Source organism: Syngnathus typhle, linkage group LG6 (genome assembly GCF_033458585.1).
Source record: "Syngnathus typhle isolate RoL2023-S1 ecotype Sweden linkage group LG6, RoL_Styp_1.0, whole genome shotgun sequence".
In the NCBI taxonomy this organism is placed as follows: domain Eukaryota; kingdom Metazoa; phylum Chordata; class Actinopteri; order Syngnathiformes; family Syngnathidae; genus Syngnathus; species Syngnathus typhle.
The window spans coordinates 13,704,060-13,724,053 of NC_083743.1; the positions used below are offsets into that span (position 1 = coordinate 13,704,060).

General features: G+C 41.1%; 2 protein-coding genes across 2 annotated transcripts in view; one reads left to right on the forward strand and one right to left on the reverse strand.

The window, feature by feature from the left end:
- LOC133155185 (F-BAR and double SH3 domains protein 2-like) overlaps positions 1–15,000 on the reverse strand; it is a 28,198-nt gene extending 13,198 nt beyond the window's left edge. Inside the window, exons 1-10 of the mRNA XM_061280285.1 lie at positions 14,696–15,000; positions 12,108–12,205; positions 9,084–9,129; positions 4,426–4,505; positions 3,965–4,109; positions 3,685–3,818; positions 2,728–2,782; positions 2,469–2,597; positions 430–552; positions 48–143 (exon numbers count right to left, since the gene is read on the reverse strand). Of these exons, the coding sequence (XP_061136269.1) occupies positions 48–143; positions 430–552; positions 2,469–2,597; positions 2,728–2,782; positions 3,685–3,818; positions 3,965–4,109; positions 4,426–4,505; positions 9,084–9,129; positions 12,108–12,205; positions 14,696–14,716 (927 nt within the window). The 5' untranslated portion in view covers positions 14,717–15,000. The remainder of the gene's footprint in view (positions 1–47; positions 144–429; positions 553–2,468; positions 2,598–2,727; positions 2,783–3,684; positions 3,819–3,964; positions 4,110–4,425; positions 4,506–9,083; positions 9,130–12,107; positions 12,206–14,695) is intronic.
- On the forward strand, positions 11,868–19,939 carry LOC133155187 (P2Y purinoceptor 2-like). The gene is made up of 5 exons (XM_061280290.1): positions 11,868–12,120; positions 17,877–18,212; positions 18,631–18,776; positions 18,852–19,214; positions 19,288–19,939. Exons 1-5 carry the CDS (start codon positions 12,111–12,113, stop codon positions 19,453–19,455), a joined length of 1,023 nt encoding a protein of 340 aa, XP_061136274.1. The 5' UTR covers positions 11,868–12,110; the 3' UTR covers positions 19,456–19,939.
- The last annotated feature ends 55 nt before the right edge of the window (positions 19,940–19,994 follow it).

Sequence of the window (19,994 nt, forward strand, 5' to 3'; positions counted from 1 at the left end):
CACACAAGCAAGCACATAAAGACAACGTTGTGTTCACTATGTCTCACCTTGTCACATTCGCTGGGCTGGAACTGGAAGTCGTGTGCTTTATGGAACACTGGGTTCTCTTGCATGAACAACTGCTGGTTGAACTCCTGCATTATCTAACAACAAGACATGAACATTTTGCATTGTAAAAAAAGCTAGTGGGAGGAACATTGATGACATCATTTACCCCCAAATGATTTGAGCAAATTTGTTACTCAAGAAGTGCTGCTGTGTTGATCCATTATGATGATCAGCAGCCATGATTTCATGTAAGAAACAACTGCTTATTTCTAACACATACTCTGAGAGGTCAAAATTGATTGATATTAGATAGCAATTTTTGGTACTTCTTTTGCCTAAATTCTCCTGTTATAAATGAGCGAACGATGCCTTCTTACTCACCCTGGTAGATTTGTCTAACAGGAACTGGAAGGTGTTGTGTGTCGCTTGTGAGGCTTCCAGCTCGGTGCGACACAATGCTATCAGGTAGTCTTTCACATGCTCATAAATTCTGCCATCCAAGGCCTGGAGGACAGGGAAAAAATAACAGCATGGTTATCTACTTTGAATTTACATCATCCTTAAAAATAAATATAGAGGACACATTTTATTCATATTGCCTGTAGGAAACATCAGTGTGTTTGATTTAACACATGATATCATTATTCAGGCACAGACCTTGTGAATGGAGTATGACCTTCTAAATTAGTGTAGTTTCCATGTAGTACAGACACTCTCCCAAACCATACACAACAAATGAAAACAAGGACGTGTTGGAGAAAAAGAGGAAAAGTGGAGATTTTGGCAGGTATAAAACTTAAATGGTGAAAGCAAGCGGATATAAACATCAAACGTGTGTGCGTACACTTGAGTGTGTGTGTGTTTTGGATTTCTTTCTTACAGCTGCAAGAGGAGGTGAAGAGGTTCATATGCCAATTCACAACAATCCGACACACAGGCACAGTGCGTAGTCGCGCACAATACACACACACACGCAAGCACACACAAATTCTCAAATATTTCGACATGAATAATGCCAATGTTTGTCCACACACAATGGATTATAAATGAAATGTAAGACAACTAAAGGAAGTTATGTCATTATGGGTGGGCTGACTTCATTCTAAATGTTTCCTTATCTTGATGCTTATCCCCGCTTTCTTCTCGTCCCACAACTTTTTTTTAAAAATCCATTTGCAGTTGCGCTGAAATGAAATGAGTCAGTTTCCAGGAAAAGACCTGTATCACAGCCAGTGAGTTGGTGTGTTTGCTTATGTGTGTGTGTGCTTGGGCTAAACGCATGCATGTGCGATAAACATGGTCCAAAGAAGCAGAAACGGAGCGGCTGTGAGTTGACTTGCGTGTCTCTGTGTCTAACAGATGAGTCTGAGGACACACTGGGAGACAGAAGATGCGCTCAAGTTGGGGAGAGAAAGAACTAGCAGATTGGCTTCCTCTGGCACTGTCCCGCATTCGCTCGTATGTGTGCACGTTCTTGTGTTTGTGTGTGTGCACAATCCCCTGCAGCTTTGCGTTACTCGGAGCTGCGGATTTATTATTCAGGAGTGCCTCATAGTGTCGATGCTCATGGGCACTTCAGGCTTCAGTGTATGGACGGGTTCACAGAACCAAATGGAGGGTGACAGTAGAATCCTACTGAATGAAAGATTTGAAGAGGATGGTAAATATCACGTTTCAGGGCCAAAATATTCATTTACTTTTTGTCTATACTAGTGTTGCAATTTATTTTTATCTTAATGGGGGGTTTACTAGGGGATGTCGCTAATCTTTTTCAAATAGCTTGTGAAGCCCTTTCAGTTGCTTTTATGATGAAGGGCTCTAAAAATAAACTTGACTAAATAGAATCATGTGATGGAGTGCCTAATGGAATGGAATGTCTAACTTCCTGTTACTCTCTACAATTTTGGATTCATCACTTGGGTATTTGGATATTAGGGTTGGTATGCTTCACAAATAAATTGACTCCTTCCAATTTTTCCAATGCTCATGATCAGCTCTGCTAAGCTCTACTAATGTTGATTTGGTGCAGTCAATTTCTACATTTGCACTGCAGGGATCAAATCAGAAACCCAAAGATGTCATGTCATCATATTGTTTTGTTGTATGTGGGACAATTCTCCTGCAATGTTGAAAGGAAAAGTGACTTTGAACCTTTATTTCCCTCAGATTGGGTTGATTTCTAATTGAAAAGTTTTCTTTCCTGGAAATTCCCTCGAGACATGAGCCATGACTAAAAGTCTTAAGCCACACGTAATGAAAGAACCTGTCATTGTAGTAATACCGTAGCTGCCTTGAAGCTACTGGTAACACAAAGCACAGATGAAATGAAACATGAAGTGCGTGGATTTAAGGAAATTGAAACAGGAGGTCCAAGGTGGAATCCCTGAGACTTTGCATCTTGAAATCATTTTGCACGATACCTGAATGCAGTGGAGCAGGTCCGTGTGGTAGTAGCGGTCATGGTGAGCGTTGGCAGCGGCTAATGTTAACAAATAATCATTCCTGGCCTGTGTTGCTTTTGAGTTGCAGTCGCTCCTCTTTGCTTTCAACTGCAAAGACAGAATCAACAGACACCATTTTAACTTCGTGTTTAGTCCCCATGTATGTCAAAGTCTTAGCGCTCATCGAAGAGGTAAACTGGAACAGCTTCAAATGTTGCATAGCGATGGACAGTCTTACCTTTACACTTGCTTTTTGCAAGCTAATTCTTGACTGAAAGAGAGCTAGTTTTGACCTAAAAAGAGAGCAACATACAAAAAACAATAAATTAGTTTTGACCTAGCATAATTTAGCATTTTTAATTGCCTTTGTGCTTTCCAATGTAATCCAAACATTAATTCAGAATGTGAATCTTAATGGTAATTCAGTACAACAGTTATCTACTTGGAGGACAGTATCGCAATCGAGGCCTGAGAAGAAAACATCTGATATCCCACACCATAAGAATTATGTCAAAACTGTGGTTTATAATGAAAATTTATCTCAAGGCTGCAGTGGCTTGACAGCAATAATTCTCAGCCCAATGCAGCCATCATAATTCATCCAACTGTGACATCAGACAGAAATGATAACAGAGTCTGTGCTGACTGTGTTTTTTCTTCTTACTTGAACAGATCCAATTGTCACTTACCAAAATGTGCAAAGCATTTCTCTCTGAAATGTAAACATGTCTGCCTAAATGCGATATACTATATATTTTTAAACCCAATGAGGTAAAGTGAGGTAAACCTTTAATTTGTCCAACGATGGGGGTACGTATTAGGGGTTTTAAAGCAGCAAGTAGAGCGCAGCAACACACAAGAATCCAAAAATGAAAACCAAGTGTTGGTTCTTGTGCTAGGCCGTGACGAACGCATCACTCTTTTTCTTAATTGAAATGAAATGGCTTGGCAGAGGAGTAGCTGTAACCTTCTATTGAGTGGCAGTGAAGAGCTGAATGGTCAATCGATGCAGTCTACACAATATGGCACTGTGACTCACCAAATAAACCTGACGGAAGATAATACCTCTTCAGTTAGAGAGTGAAAAATAACCTCAAGCCGATACTATAAAAAGATACTTGGGTTTGCTGCTGTTTGGTTAAGAAGAATGCTGTTTGGATACTTCTTCTATGACACACAAATTACACACACTTACTTGGCTTCTATATCCGCCTTTTCTCGTACTGCGTGGGCAACCTGCTCGCAATCGTAGTATTTCTTCTTGGCTTTTGCCAGTTCCTTTACCGACTCCTGCAGCTCTGCCTGAATGCCACTTAACTGATCGATGATCTTTGTCAGGGGAGAAGAAAGGGGTAAGTAAGGGAAAATAACTTTTCATGATAGAGTAAAATCATTATGAAAGCATATCCTCGCGTAATAGCAAAGATCTTCACATTTTAAACGGCCACTTACAGAGCCTCCTTGTAACTACTTACCTTTTTTAGTTGCTGCTCCTTGAAGAGTCTGACAGTTTTGGCAGGATCCGAAACTTGACTCTTGTAGTCGTCACACACGTTGAGTCTGGACTGGCTCACCTGGACTGTACCCTCTAAGTAGGACCGCCACACTGCATACACATTCCTGCTTGGACAGGATGAGCACAGTTACTCACACACTAATGAGAAATAGTTCGGTTATTTAAATTTTATACATCACTATAAGGCTGTGAATCAATATTATAAGTTGATGCATGATTCTGTATTAAAGCTAAGGTCTAAAAATTGACCACAGAACAGAAATTCAAGTATCATAAATAATGATTCTTCATGTTTCAATGTCTTTTTATCAAGCAAAGAGAAATGACACCAAGAAGGCCTGGATTTGTTTGGCTGTAAATGCAATCTGCACATGTATGAGTACATTAAATTAGTTAGTAATTGAATAGACACCCACGGACCTGTAGTCTGTTCTCTGGTCATCAGGATTGATCCCAGGCCAGTCTCTCTTTAGGTATTGGCTTGCTAACTTCTGCAGAGCCTAACGAGAAACATATAAATAATGCAATTATTTCATAAAACATGTTATTTACACCATTTTTCTGCAATGTGAACCAATCTGACAAAGCTGGATGGAAGGCCCACTGACGCAAGCCCACTGATTCTGCACTGATCTACTTTGTCCTGTCTTTGTTGAGATTGTTAATATTGATTCCATAATATAGCCCACACATATGCAACAATTAAGTAACAGTTAGATTGTACAGTATGCACATCAGTCAGAAACTGCACAGGGCTGCAGAATGTGTAGCCTACATCCACTACAGTGGGTCACTGTGTCAGTAGTGACAACTCAGCCACACACGCACTGGAAGGAAACTGAATACAATCATATAATGTATTGTAGCTTCAAGGTCAGTTCCTACCCTCGCTAACATTCTAACCACTGCTCATCTCTTTTTCTACTGTCTGCATTTTTTTTCACTCTTCCTAATGTCAAGCAACAGCATGATATTACTATTTTGTAAATGTTCACCATCAATCACCCATGATTGTATTATGGGTGTTTTACCCTCATCCTCAATGTGACCCAGCCCTCATTTTTTCAGCAACGAACCTCCTCCCACCATCCTCTTGCCAACGCTAACAATCTGCCAGTTACCTCAAGTTCCCTCAGTAGCCCATATATGGCCTTCCTGTGTGGTCGTGCTAAGGTCGTATTCATTTTTACGCGCACCCATGTGCACCTCCAACACACACAACACACACACACGCACACACATCCTGTTTTGACCAGAAAGACTGTGTATTCAGACAAAGACCAGAATGTGCAGCCAAATAGAGAATAAAGTAGCATTACATTTCACACATTTATTATAATCTGTCACCCTTACATGTTACCCAAATTATTTTGTTTCATCTCTACACAGTTAGTTTTTTTCGTCACTTTGCATTTGCTTTGAGATTTTTACTGTGGCACTTCTTGGCAATGCCAAGCCAAGACCGCATGCTGTGCGGATTTGCTGGATTTGCACTGCAACTGCAGCCAAGTTGGCGGTCGTAATTTGCAACCAACAGCCGCCAGTCCGAATTGAGCCCGTGTCTTGGAAGTGCCAAATGCAAGGTTCACATGTCTGTAGCATAATCTAGTTGAATCACAATTTGTTTCTTCTTTATATAGGCATTGTTTCCCTGACCCAACAGCCCTGGATGGCCAGACCGACTGGACCTGTTACTACTCAATATTTTGACACCTCAGAAAACATCCAGCATGATCAACCTGAGTACCGGCTCTCATCAAGGATGCGTCCTGAGCCCACTATTGTTCATCCTGTTAACCCATGGCTGTCGAGTCAGATCCAATGTGAACTACATATTTAGGTATGTGGGAAAAAAACAACAGCGGTGTGCCTCATCAGAGATGACAATATGGAAGCTTTTGAGCAGAGGTGGAGCAACTAGTGGAGTGGTGCCAACAACCTGGTCATCAACATAAAAAAGACAAAGGAAATGATTGCTGAGATCAATACCACCAGACTTTATCACACTCCATATCAACAATAATGCTTTACAGACAGTCAATAGCCAAACGCTCCTGGCCGTGCAGATTACGAATGTTCTTGCTTATGTAATTACTGAACACCGCAGCTCTTGTATAAAAAAAAAAAAAGGAGTACTAGTAGCTGCAGATTATGATTGTTCTTGCTTAGTCACAGAACACCACAGCTCTTGCAAAATAAAGGAACTGAACGTCCTGTGTGAGCTAAGGGCATACCTCCCACCTACCTTCCTCACCACCTTCTAGAGAGAAACCATCAAAAGCATGCCGACCAGCTGCATCTCCGTGTGGTCTGCTGGCTACAAAGCCACAGAGTGCAACCTCTCCAGACAGTGGTGAGAAACACACACACAAAAAAAATAATAATTGCAACTTCTCTTCTCTCCGTCAGGGATATTGCAGACAAACGCTGTGTGGCCAAAAGTGCCCATGTTCACCAGGTCTGCAACACCCCCACACCATGAACTGTTCAGCCTGCCGGCCTCTGGCAGGAGGTTTTGCAGTTTCAACAACCAAATACTGCAATAGCTTTATCCCACAAGGTAAACAAACACCATAATTCAGAACTCTAGTTTCTATCACAGCAAAAACTTCTGCAATCATGGGACTCGTGCCCTGCAATACATTTACTACTATAGTACTATATTTTTAATACATCTGCTTACATTTTCTGCTGCACTTTATAGTTCTATGCATCTAATGTCTGTCTAATGATCTCATCTCAAATATTTGGAAACCATAATTTCAAATAGGGTGTTTATACTGACATCATCCCTTGCTCGGAAACACCAGTAGACACCACCTTAAGCATGAGTCATTATGTAATGGAACGCTGAGCCAAGGTAGTATGAAATAAACACTACATGCTTGTCTGCTACAAGCCTAGAACCTGTCTCGTCATCCTCTTGAATCGATAAACAGTACTTGATTTCCTCTCCATTCGCTACAGTGCTTCTTTATGCCAAAGCCATATGGCTTTTATGTGAGGAGCTACATTGTGTCTGGTTGGCTAAAAGGGAGCAATCACGTGACTCCACTCAGCCACTCAAGGAGCAGCCACAAAGCATGATGGCCTTTTTGGGCAGTACAGTCCAAAAATGACCCCAGCCGAAAACTATGCCAGTAATGTTGATTGTGGGAGGGTAATACAGGAAAAACAAATCTTCCTCTCTCCGTCTCTCTCTGTTTTCTCTCTTTCATATTGCTTAAGTAACATTAAAAGAAAAATATATTTTTAAGGATTTTAAAAATGCTTCAAAAGAACTTAATTATAAACAAGAGGATAACAGAAAAGTTTGCAACCCCGACTAAAAAACACACTTGGGGCTTACTTCAATTCAGCTGGCAGCTTATTTGACACCTAAATGTTGCTTCACCCTGTTTGGCTTGAACTCTGGGCTTCACCATGGCCTTGTTCAAACTCCCAAATCTGTTTTTTACCCGATCCAGACTGTAACTGAAACACCAGAATGGCTTTTTTGTACTCTGAACAGTCACAAAGCACATCAAATTCTAATTCTCTAATGATCACACCCCTGGCCATATGTCATTAGATCAAATTCAAAACTTTCTACAGCTTCTTTGTAACTAGCCTCAAAGTGAGAGAATATCTAACACGTGGAAGACTAGGATTAAAAGAAACATCTACTTCAATAACTTTTTTGCTCTATTTTTGTTCTCGCCACATCCGTCCACTGTCATTTTTCTGCTTGAGAACACTCGTGCCTATTTGTCCCTTACAGATTGCATCCTATTAATCTGTCTCCCCTTTCCCTCTCACTTTCTCCCATCTCTCTGACTCCATCTGTCTCTCAAGCCTGCTAATCGGATGAATTTATGTCTGTGTTGAGTATAGTTTGTATGTGTTAACAGGCAGAGGCCAACTAGCCAAGCACTGTGATGAGAGGCACAGGGGGAACACGGCATCATTAAATTGCTCTACAACAATATTAGGGTGCATGTGAACATTTGAAAAAAAAAATCAATGTCCTATTCATCACCTGCTTAAAAATACAGGGTGCGTGTGCCTGTGTTCATCACACAAACACACACACACACGTACACACACAAAATTAAGAAAGCAATCCATTGAATCCCGCAAGGGCTTGTTGCTAGGCAACCACTATTTCTAAGGTTAAAAAGACAGTGCTGAGGGAGAAAGGTGTGAGAAGAATCAAGGCAAAGAGGTAGCAAGGAGTAGACACACTGACCCTGTTCTGAAAGCAAAGGTACAAAGGTTCATTTTATAAAAATCTATTCTGGGGAATGTGTGAGGTTATCTACAGCAAAAGGTCTCCCAGAGTACACCTTTGAGTTAGTTGTGCGGTGAATAATACAGATAGATCAGCACTCTCATTTTGTCTCTCTATAGAATGGCACGAGGTACTATTTTTAGCAGCACCTCGGCCGAGGCAGCCCTTTAAATTAATGTGTCATCTCTGCGACAAGACTGCATTTACAAAATAACACCATGTTAACAAATCGGTGGTCCTGGTGTGATAAACCGCCAAACCCCGGCACTGAGAAAGTATGTTGTCAGGATTAATTTGGATGTCCATGAAAGAGAGAGGATGGCACAGCGGCTCATGGAAAGTCAGAGCTGTTGTCACACACCTGCTTTGTTCTGTTCTGGAATATTAAATGAGACGCCGTGGTGACATTACGTATCCTCCTGTGTGTATATATTTTTAAGGCAGAGTGTGAAACCCGCTTACAAAGCTTGCCGAACTGAGCTATCGTGTGCTCCGATCTCACACCATATGCTGACATCTCACGTGATGTCATCCATGACGGCGGTGCATCTTTTTTAAGATGTGTTGCAAAGAAATAAATTCAAAAAGTCACAGAAAATGAGAACACACATTCTTTGACGCTGGCTGAACTTAAGTCTCATTATTTGCTGACATTTACACTGCCATATTTTGTTGTTTCAACATTTTTGGTGGGTCTGGTGGCTGAAATAAAAGCCTTGTATTTCCCCACTCATCAATAACTTTGAGATTTCGGCTGGCAAAGTTGCTCTTTATTCCTTCCGTGCAATTAAACATCAGTGAGTTGTACCTGTGCATAGTCCCTCTCAAGCTGTCCTTTCTTCAGACTGTAGCTCCTGTAAATAGAAAAAAAAATCCACACACTTATAAACATAGAGTTGGCGTTAAAACAGATAACCATAATCAACTGTAGTGTGTTGTTCAATTAACCTAAAATGATAGTTTTTGGACTGTGGGAGGAAGCCAAAGTGCCAAGAGAAAACCTACGCAAAATTGCAAGATGTTAGCCTGTGGAACCGTGTGTGTGTGTGTGTGTGCTTGCACTTATGTGCTTGTGTGGTGACTGCGTGAGTACGAACTAGGAAGATATAAGAGTGGAGAGGATTTAGTAGTTGGATTGAGGACACCAAGTTGACTGCCCACATCCACAAACTCATCATGATGCTCACTGTCACTCTTTTGCTTTCTTTTATCCCCCCCTCTTAAGAGTTTTCCACCTAAAATGCACTTACGGCGACTGGATTAAATAGCCTTTCAGTCTAGTTATCTGTCTGTCCTTTTTTCTTCCTTTCACGTTACCTTCAGCAAAAGTGTGTGTGGGGGGCCTAGGGGGTGGGGGTGGTGTTTGTGTGTGTGCAAGCGTGTGTGTGTTTTGTGAGTCTATGCTGATTAAATCCAGCCTGTGGATTAATTAGGGTAAATAACCTCAGAGCAGCTTTTTGGATTTAAGAGTTAAAATCCAGTGTAGGCTTTACGGCATGCGTGTGTTTGATTATGATTCAGTGGTGTGAAGTTTGAAAGTTACTCAGCAGCCGAAGCCAGGACGTTTTTTCGTGGATGTAAGGAATGAATTCAGACTGACTGACTGTTTGCAGAGGTCACTGTAGTTACATTGGGTCAGAGGCTTGAAATTTGAAGCTTTCTAAACAAGGATTTCTGTGAAGGCGAGTAGCCCAACAGCAGAAATAAAGACCCCGCTGAATCCATATAGCAATTTTTTTTCTAATCACTTGGCCTCATCCTCTTCACAGAGCTGAGATGAAAATGTTTCAAGTTACACAATATAAATCGCTTTGCTCTGATAATTTTGAGCAAGCCAGCCAGTGCATAAAAGCCAGCTTTTGATCTGACGATACAATTGCTGTCTTTTCACATATGATATCAAAAAACATTTTATTTTTTTGGATGGCATTCAATGACTGCAAGAACAAAGTCCTGCCATGGATATTACTACAGCACACGGTTGCAGGCATCCCATTCTTTTTCATCTGCTCAACACAGTCTTTGCGGTGTCAGAAAGCTAGGAAGTATATCCATCCATTTTCCGTATTACGTCACTAAGCAAAAAATGTCCCTTTTTGGTTTCTCAAGTGAGAACCGCAGTGCGATTGCCCAATGGCATCTACAGCAGTTTCAGGGAAGTATTCATCCCAGAGTTGTCATGCTAGGAATGTGACTCCATGATTCCTTTTATACTTTTGTTGACACTGACAGCAATAGCAAATAATTGGCAGAAAGTTATGAGCAGGGTTACATTTCATGAAAAAGCAAAATAAGTCCACAGGTAGAAGGTAAACGTACTTAAGCACAGTATGACTCATCTAGTGCGAATGCCGCCTTTAGTGTACTCCATAAAAGTTCAATTTTCATAAAATATTCTAATATACAAGTAAGTGCATTGATTTTAGCGAATATTTTATCAGGAAGACATTGTGGATGTATCTTTTTCTGACAGTGTGATATATTTTATTAATGTCTTCTGGAACATTGACTTTTAAAGGGAAAGCCAAAATTGCCTTTAGAAGAATATGTTATATGTGTCCCCACTATTCTAAACACTGCATTCTGATTAATATTGTGTTTGTCGAATATGAGTTAAGGAGCAAAATTCCCCCTTTTTTATCCATCTCAGGGGGTGCCTAATATTTCATTGTAGTACGAATTTTTGATTGGTGGAGACAAAACTCAAATGGATGCTAACCTGTTGTACCCTTTAACGGTCTCTTGTCTTTTATCGGAGTGTCAGCACAGTGTACTGGTACTGTAGCACTGATATTGGAACTGTTCAATTTAGCATGCCCTGAAGTGGTTTGGATTAGTCAAATCTAATCTGGCCTGTTTCTACTATGGGTCATGGAGGCAATATTTGTGTGGCATGCTCTATGTAAATGGTGTAACAACAGAGCAGTGTGACACAGTGTAACCCGTTAATGAACAAAGACGAGAAATGCATCATAGTAAACAATGGACAATGGTGGACTTCCAGCATTTTGTGCTGTTGTTTGTATTGGGCTGCTGTTAAACTAGACTAACAAGACCAGCTTTTATGCTTCTATTCCATTCGTCACACAAAAGTGGTGGAGTAAAAAGTGTTTTTATTTTTATCATTTTTAGTTTTTCCACATGATGCTTTATTCACACCCATTTACATCTTGCCTGCGTCTGTGTTTGGCATGAGTGAAACAATGTGAGAAAATGAGCAAAAGAAAAGGAATGCAAACGGAGAGCAAGTTGACCGGCCGGGTCATACCAAAGACTATAAAAATGGGACCCATTGCCTCCCTGCTTGGCACTCAGCATTAAGGGTTGGAATTGGGGGGTTAGATCACCAACTGATTCCCGAGCGCGGCACCGCTGCTGCTCACTGCTCCCCTCTCCCCCAGGGGATGGATTAAAATCACACGGGGATGGGTTAAATGCAGAGGACAAATTTCACCACACCCAGGTGTGTGTGTGACGATCATTGGGACTTTAATCAATTTTTTTTAATCAATTAGACTGAGCTGCCATAAATTATCGATTCTGCGTCCACAGACAAAACGAGAGCGTGTGAAGGAACATGAGCTTCGTCTCGGTGCCAAACACACACACAAAAAAAAGACAGGAAACAGACGAGAAGAGATGGTGAGAGCAAATGCGACAAAATGAAACTAAAGACTAGGCGGGAGGGTGACGCGAGAAAATGACAAGAGGCATTCGGGGAACAGGAAGAGGGCAGCAGGAAATTCCATCATTTTCCTGACCCTTTGTCCTTTAAAAAATAAAAAGAAAACCTCACAGTGGATTGTGGTGCACATTATGATGAGATCACTACCTCATGTCTTCAAGTAAGTCGCATTCAGTCTGATTTTTAAAGTGCAGTCTTGTCAACTGGTCCGTGTGCGTGTTCTTCAGCTCTTGTGTTACTTTAACCTGGAGGGGAGAAAATACACATGGACGAGTCAATTCATTTATCTGCCTGCACACTGCCACACTTGCTTTCTGGTTAACACTCCAATCAAATAAAAAATGTAATAACACATAATGCTTTAAGGTGTGGAAACCAGGGTTTCATATTCACATTTGTTTTTCCTTAGGGGTCCTCCATTTGATTATATTGTCTGAAGACTTACGAGGGAAAATGAATTGAATTGATCACAATTAATCAACAATTAATACTACACAACTTTGCATATTTTGTGTCTCTATGTAGTTTGTGTAGAATACAAAATTGCAAATCTTTCAAACACAACAATGAGTTACTTTCTGAGTTTTGGAGTCATGGGAGGTAATTGTTTACACATAGCAGATGCTAAGCTAAAAAAAGGATATTTACGAACACATGCACAAACACACACACACTCCTGTCAATGCCCAGGAAGTCACTGCGAAAGTCATTGTGTATTGTCCGGTGAATTCCACTCGCTAATCACTGCATTAGAAGTGGGCAAAAATCCTGAGTCGTCTAGACAAATCAAGCAAACACGCAAATACATTGGTATCTCAGTCACACACATACACACACACTGCAGAGGCTCTCTCTCATCTGCTGCGTCTTTGAAGATAAGGAGGGCGAGGTTCATTACTTCATCGGGACAAAAGTGACTTGATTTCCCCTCTATCGTGCAGAGTAAAGCACAGGAAGCTATGGGGATGAGGAAGGGCGAGTTGGTGGCACAGACAGAGGGAGGAAAAGTGGCTGAAGGCAGGCTGGGCATAAAAGCTTGCAGGGGAAGAAAATGGCAGGTGAGCAGGTGATAAGATGGACGGGGGGGGGGGGGGTGATAAAGGGGAGGTGAGAGAAAGAGAGGGAGTGAGAAAGAGAGAGAGGGGCAATGAGAGAGGAAGTCAGAGAGGGTGAGTGAGAAAAGGGCAGAGGGAGAGACAGAAAAATGAGTGAGTGAGTGAGTGAGTGAGTGAGTGAGTGAGTGAGTGAGTGAGTGAGTGAGTGAGTGAGTGAGTGAGTGAGTGAGTGAGTGAGTGAGTGAGTGAGTGAGTGAGTGAGTGAGTGAGTGAGTGAGTGAGTGAGCGAGTGAGTGAGCGAGTGAGTGTGGATCGGTACAATTACACATCACTGCCGACTTTAAAGCAGATTTACAGAAGGTAGATTTCTGCAAACAGATATCAGTTTAAGTAAAACGAGGGGAACTGTTGAAGGAACACAAACATTGCATTGCAGCGCTACTTAGGGCATGACATTTTACAGTAATTGCCTGCTGTTGCACTTGTTTTTCCTAATACACAAATGGATATGGCGGTCTGAGGATGTTGGTCTCTGACTATAAATGACCTGAGGTTAGCGGTCAGCTGGAATAGGCTCCTGTTCCCTGCAACACTGAACAGAATAAATGTGTATGTTTTTATAAATGACAGTCATCTTTTATCAGAATATATGCACGAGTCTTGCTCACCGTGTAAACATGTGTTGACACATCAACATGACACTTAAGTGATGTAGATAGGAGACAGTAGTGTAATAGTTTCCAACAGACAGATGCACGGTGTAATGAAGTTGACGCACATTATTTGTCATCACACACCACATAAAGTGAGGCAGTGGGCTAGATCTGGCCATCGAGCCTTGAGTTTGCCACCTGTGATTTGGAGTGTGCAAGCTTCATGGTTAAGTGTTTTGCAGACCTGACATGACACATTCAGGGAAGGTAGGGACCGAAAGCATAAGTGGCACATTGGGAATATGAGGTAATTATGAGGAAACTGTGCACTGGTTCACACCAAGGTAATTGCCTCTCATGCAGCTATTTCAGGACAACACACACTAGCACACCGACAGTTCAGTGTTCTCAGCAGCCCTTGCTGAATCAATACAGCAGTCGGGTGTGTGTGTCTGTCTGTGTGCATGTGCGACCCCGGACATATGAAGGTCTTCCCTACAAGACGACGGGCATCACATACAATGTTGAGCCAGTGGTGCAGTCGCTCAACACTACTGTATACAGTAGCTGACCACATAACACACTGATGGATGCATTGCTAGCTAGCATCACGTTATCAGCTTGCTAACCTCACGAAAAAGGCAAATATGAAAGCCATTCATGATTTTTTATATTGTTACGTTGTGTGCGGTAAGGGGTGCAGAATTTGTCACGTGCATAGTAGTGTGGCTCTCTGCGTATTGAGACAACATACGGGAGCACGTAGTGTTTGTTATCTTGACGGCTGGACAAATGAATCATCATCACCATCGTGTCAAAAGGTTAATATTTCGGAGCTATAACACACCGCTTTTGCAGGCTGGCAAAATTCCCCTTTCTGCAATGTGCCCACTTTTACGAACATGACGCGTTGTGTGCGGTTATCTGGACTATTAATGATGTTGCTACTGTACATTGTTTTCCTTCCGTCATTGTCTCAAGTCTGGCTAAAAAAAAACATCAATAACGGGATGTAGAAATCACTCACCTTCCTCGGCGGCGGCTGCATTTTGGGGTATTGACATGAATAGTATTCCCCCAGTGAAATGTATAGTTATTCAAAAAAGAAACCGAATAATATTTCTTCCTCCAAGGATCATAAAAAATGACAGTAATCCTCCCGTCCACGCGACAGGGAGGAAAGACGTGGAGTTAGATTTGTACTCCGGCGGCCATGATTGGTGGCAAGCGGGCTGGTTTCTACGAAGCCGAAAGTGAGGCTGCGCTGCGAGGAGAGTGTGTGAGCACTTTTGTGTTGCTTGCTGCCACTGCTGGATTACTGAGAGTACAGTACTGTACTGAGCAGAGCTGAACTGGGGAGGGGAGCGGAAGAAGCAGTGGGGAGGAAAGGTGGATAATAACGGGGAACCCCATCAGCTGCCAAGGGCAATGGCTCCCCCCAGTGGTGGAGTACGGTAACGCATCCGGTGTCGGTAAAGGGGGGGCGCAGGAAAACGTGTCATAATTTTTTCCAGATGACTATTTTCCTGTCTTTCGCTTTACGTCGCCACAACACAAAATGTTCGAATGCGTTATTGTCCTACTCGAGTCATCTGTCCGATCAAGAAGGACACCCTGCGAGTGACAGTTTAGCTTGACTTTACCGCAGAGGCAGAGCTGCATAGCAACAAGGGAACGCAGTCGAGCGCAGAGGAATCGATGAGCTGCTTTCAAATGTCACGTTTGGTTTTGTTTCACGCTATCAAATTGCTAAGCATATGTATGAAAAGTCGTTTGGGCGTTTCTTTGATATTCATTGTAACATGGATTTACAAGATTGGTCTTTGTCCTTAGTGTTTGACTTAGTCTGGCAACTTTGGCCAGAAAAATGGGGTGGGCAGCTGCAACCGCATGAGACCCACGCCCACACTCATAACAATAATGATTTTTAAAAATGCATATTTGAATTGTTTGTGGGGAGGGGGGGCATTTCCTCTACTACAGTGGACTGCTGCATACTTGCGTGGATTATTGGGTTTGCAGATTTTTTTTATCTTTTTTTTAGTCTGCTTTAGTTGGGGGGGACTACACCGATTTTGAAGATTTGTGTGAGAGTTGCAACAAACAAACAAATAAATAAATAAGTAAATCCATCGTTCATCCATCCATCCATCCATTAGGCAGCGTAGATTAGGCAGTATGTTAAATTATGTTTTCCTGGCCAAGGTTAAGGGACTTTTAATCATTAATACAACTAGTTTCAAAAGCAGGTGAGACATTAAATGTTCTTTCTCACCTTCCCTCGGTCAGTATCAGCCACAACCTTGCAATGATGTGGGAGAAATGGCTAAAAAGAATTGGTTCGGGTTCTGCAATTATAGTTTTGGTGGTATTTTTTTACTTGCATTCCTTGCTGTGTTGAGGTATTTGAATTATATTTGTTATATACGTATATTATATATTATATTTGAAGAAACAATAACTAATTATTGTAAATGGAAATTTAACATCAATGGTTTTATTCTTGCCATGTCAAATTTACCACATTTTGCAAAGCGTGACTTGCCATTCTTTATGTGAAAAACAGCCTCGGGGTCTCAAGCACACGCAGGTTCCAGCTCGACCGGCTTCCAACAGAAATTTGCTATACTTTGGTCCAATAACCATATGCACACAGACAACCTAGGAATATCAGAGAGCTGCTGGAAGACAATCTGCCTGTGTCAGGTATTTGTTGCCTCTTGTACTGAATTTCTATTTGTTGTCTTTATGGAAAGGAAGAGAGGAACAAAGAGAATTACAACAAGGTAATGTTTTGATTAAACATGAAAGGAATGTCATGAGAAGGATTTTTACGTGAGCAAAGTAACAGAAATGAGACAAGAATGTACAACTGGTTCAACAGATGTTTAAGTAAATTCTTTGTCTCCATGAGTTCCTAGAGGTCCAAGATGTGTCTTGGTAGCCAGGTAGGTAGGTAGGTATAGTAGTTGGATATAGTAGGTGAGGACCACAAGGCTTTTAAACATACTCATCGCAAATCACATTTTATGTTTGTCCTCAGGCACCCATTTATGATAGTGAAACAACATAAATGTTGAAAAAAAAAAAAAGCTACTGCGTAATGGTGCACAAAGAAAATCAAGACTTGATCTGTACTTTAATTTTATGATCACGGATTAGTTCACATTTTTTACTGGAGGGGAACTAAATGCTAAACAAACTGTTTTGTGTAAAAGGTTACAGTTGTTATAATACTTTGAAATGCTATATCATCATCTTTTTTTTTTTTTTGAAAAGTGCAAGATAAAACATGAATATTTTGTCTCTTTTTTCATAAACATAGTAAAGACTATCAATAAGTGCAATGGTAAAAGTTTGAGTGTAGATCATGATACTTTCAAAACACCAATAGCATTTGTCACTTCTTTGGCTCAATCTGAAGTCGAAGCAGATTAAATGCCCCCAGGCATTGCTTTTGTTCTGCACATTTTTTCTTCGCATGTTGCATGGATACATCTTTCTTTGATGCTTTTTCAGAAAAGTTGACAAGCTTATCATACTGTTCTACCAAAAGCATAGCTCGAGCTACAGCGTCTACACGAAAGCATGACATATTCATCCCTGTATTTAATTATTGTAATTATTCCTAGTATTGAACTGAAAGTTTTTGCACATTAGTTTAAAAAAAATGACAAGTATGTACTTTGTTTCCAATAACTGCATATTTCACGAATTTAAATAAGGACAACTAAAATGTTGGAAAGAGCTCCAGTGCATGGAGTGTACAACCAAAATAATACCCACATCTTTAAACCTACGGAAGAGGATTAGGGCCAGTGAAGAAAAAAAAAAACAGGGGTGACAGGATTCTGACTTTTTTATCTCAGAATTCTGACTTTTAATTCCGACTTTAAAGTCAGAATTCGGAGAATAAAGCCAGAATTCTGACTTTAAAGTCAGAAAGTGGGAATTCTGACTTTAAATTCTGACTTTAAAGTCAGAATTCAGTCAGTATCCTGTCACACCTCGTTTTTCTTTTCTTCACTGGCCCTAATCCTTTTCCGTATTATTAAACTAATCTGAAAGAGCAGTTTTGTTTTTCTAAAGACATCATTTACAGTCCAGATGTCATGTTCCATTGAAGATGTTAAGTTTATGCATGTCCTGTGCAAATATTTGAGTCCAATATTTTATCTGAAGTATTCATGTTGTCTGTTTTCCTGTAGGTGGGCTGGTTAACATGAACAACACTGCTCCAGGCAACGTCAGCAACTTCCACTGCCGTTTCCAAGAAGATTTTAAATACATTCTTCTTCCTGTCAGCTACTCCCTAGTGCTTGTGTTTGGCCTAACGCTGAATGCGACGGCGCTTTACGCAATGGTTTTTCGCACAAAACGCTGGAAACCCTCCACTATCTACATGTTCAACCTAACGACGTGTGACACGCTCTACATCCTCACGCTACCTTTCCTAATTTACTACTACGCGGATAAAAACGACTGGCCCTTTGGTGAACCTCTCTGCAAGATCATACGCTTCCTGTTTTATGCCAATTTATACGGTGCGATTCATGAGCAAATGCCGCAGGATTTTTTTTTTTTGAAGGGGGAAAACTCATAATTATAGTTTGGGTTTGAAATATAGTGTGATACCACTCCTGGTATTTTTCTGACACACATTTCATGTTCAATATGTAGTAGTAAAGGGGGTGGGACGGCATTGGACCTAATGGTTGTGTTTTTTCCCCCAAAATACATTTATCTCATTGATTTATTGTAAAAAGAAAAAATAATACATAACTCACTAGCTGCTATATAATATATATGTATATATTGTAAAAAGAAAACATAACTCACTCGCTACTTATATATATGGACCACTAAAAACTAGTGGGCAGGCCACAAATGGGTGCCCGGCCATAGTTTGAACACCGCTGGTGTACAGTATGTAACTGCGACAACTTACTTTTATTTTTCTAGGTTCTATTCTGTTCCTGTGCTGCATCAGTCTGCATCGCTTTGTGGGTGTCTGCTATCCAGTCCGCTCTTTGAAATGGATGAGCACTCGTCGGGCCAAACTGGTGTCTGCGGCAGTTTGGGCCTGTCTTTTATTCTGCCAGGGACCTGTACTTCTCAAGAATAAGGTGACTCCACCCCCATTTGTTTGTCATTGGTCATATGAAGCACAATGATAATCATAGAATCTTGACATGTTTTTGTTCAGGGATGTGGCCACAGAGAAAATTTGTTACGACACAACCAGCCCAGAGTTCTTTGATGACTTCCTGGTGTACAGCTCAGCCGTGTCGGTGGTTTTGTTTGCTTTGCCCTTCATGGTGCTGATGGTGTGCTACAGCCTGATGTTGCGGAAGCTACTAAAACCCAGTTGGGGTGCTGGTGAAGAGGGCATGGGAGGGGGGCAAGTGACCCACCGCACCAAGCAGAAATCCGTGAAGATGATCATCATCGTCCTGGCAACGTTCATGCTTTGTTTTCTCCCGTTCCACCTCACCAGGAGTGTGTATTATACCCTGAGATACATGAGGCAGATCAATCCCACGCAGGTGAGGACAACAGGCCTTTCTCAAACATGTTATCACACGTCCAAAACTTTAATGGTAATATTGCCTTCTCCAGATCAGCTGTAATATGCTTGAGGCGTCCAGTATTGCCTACAAGGTGACCCGTCCATTTGCCAGTGCCAACAGTTGCATGGATCCTATCCTTTACTTTTTGGCTGGACAGGACGCACGTAGTAAACTCAGGAGCAGACGGCTCCACAGACGAAAAATTGTAAGCAAATGATCTGTCACAGCAGAGATTACGGGAAGAAGCTGAACACTATCGATTCTAGTACTATTTGACATCTGCTCTGTTCTGAGTTTTCCCATAGGAGAAATGCAAATAACATTAATCTGTACAGGGGTGAGTATGTTAATATTAGAGGAAATATTTTAAATAACATTTTTGTAATCAAGTAATCTTATATACAACTGTAAAGTATATGATGAGTTTTATTCAACTTTGAGAGCATTGTTGAATGTTACTTGACTTCTTGCATTATGCTTTCACATTGCCATCATATGCATGTAAATAGAATAATTCTGTCTTGCAAGTTTAAAACAAAGCTAACAGTTATATATTAAACTTCAAGGACAATTTTGTACGTATCTTTAATGGTGCAAAAAACACTGAAGAACATGCAGACGGTGGGGGGGGCAAGGTCAACTGTTGTGACTTACCGCTAGATGGCAGTACAACGCAATCATTAAACTGTTTCTGACTCCCAGTTTATTTTAGTAATGCAAGAAGACTAAGTCAAAGACCTTTAATAAATCATTGTA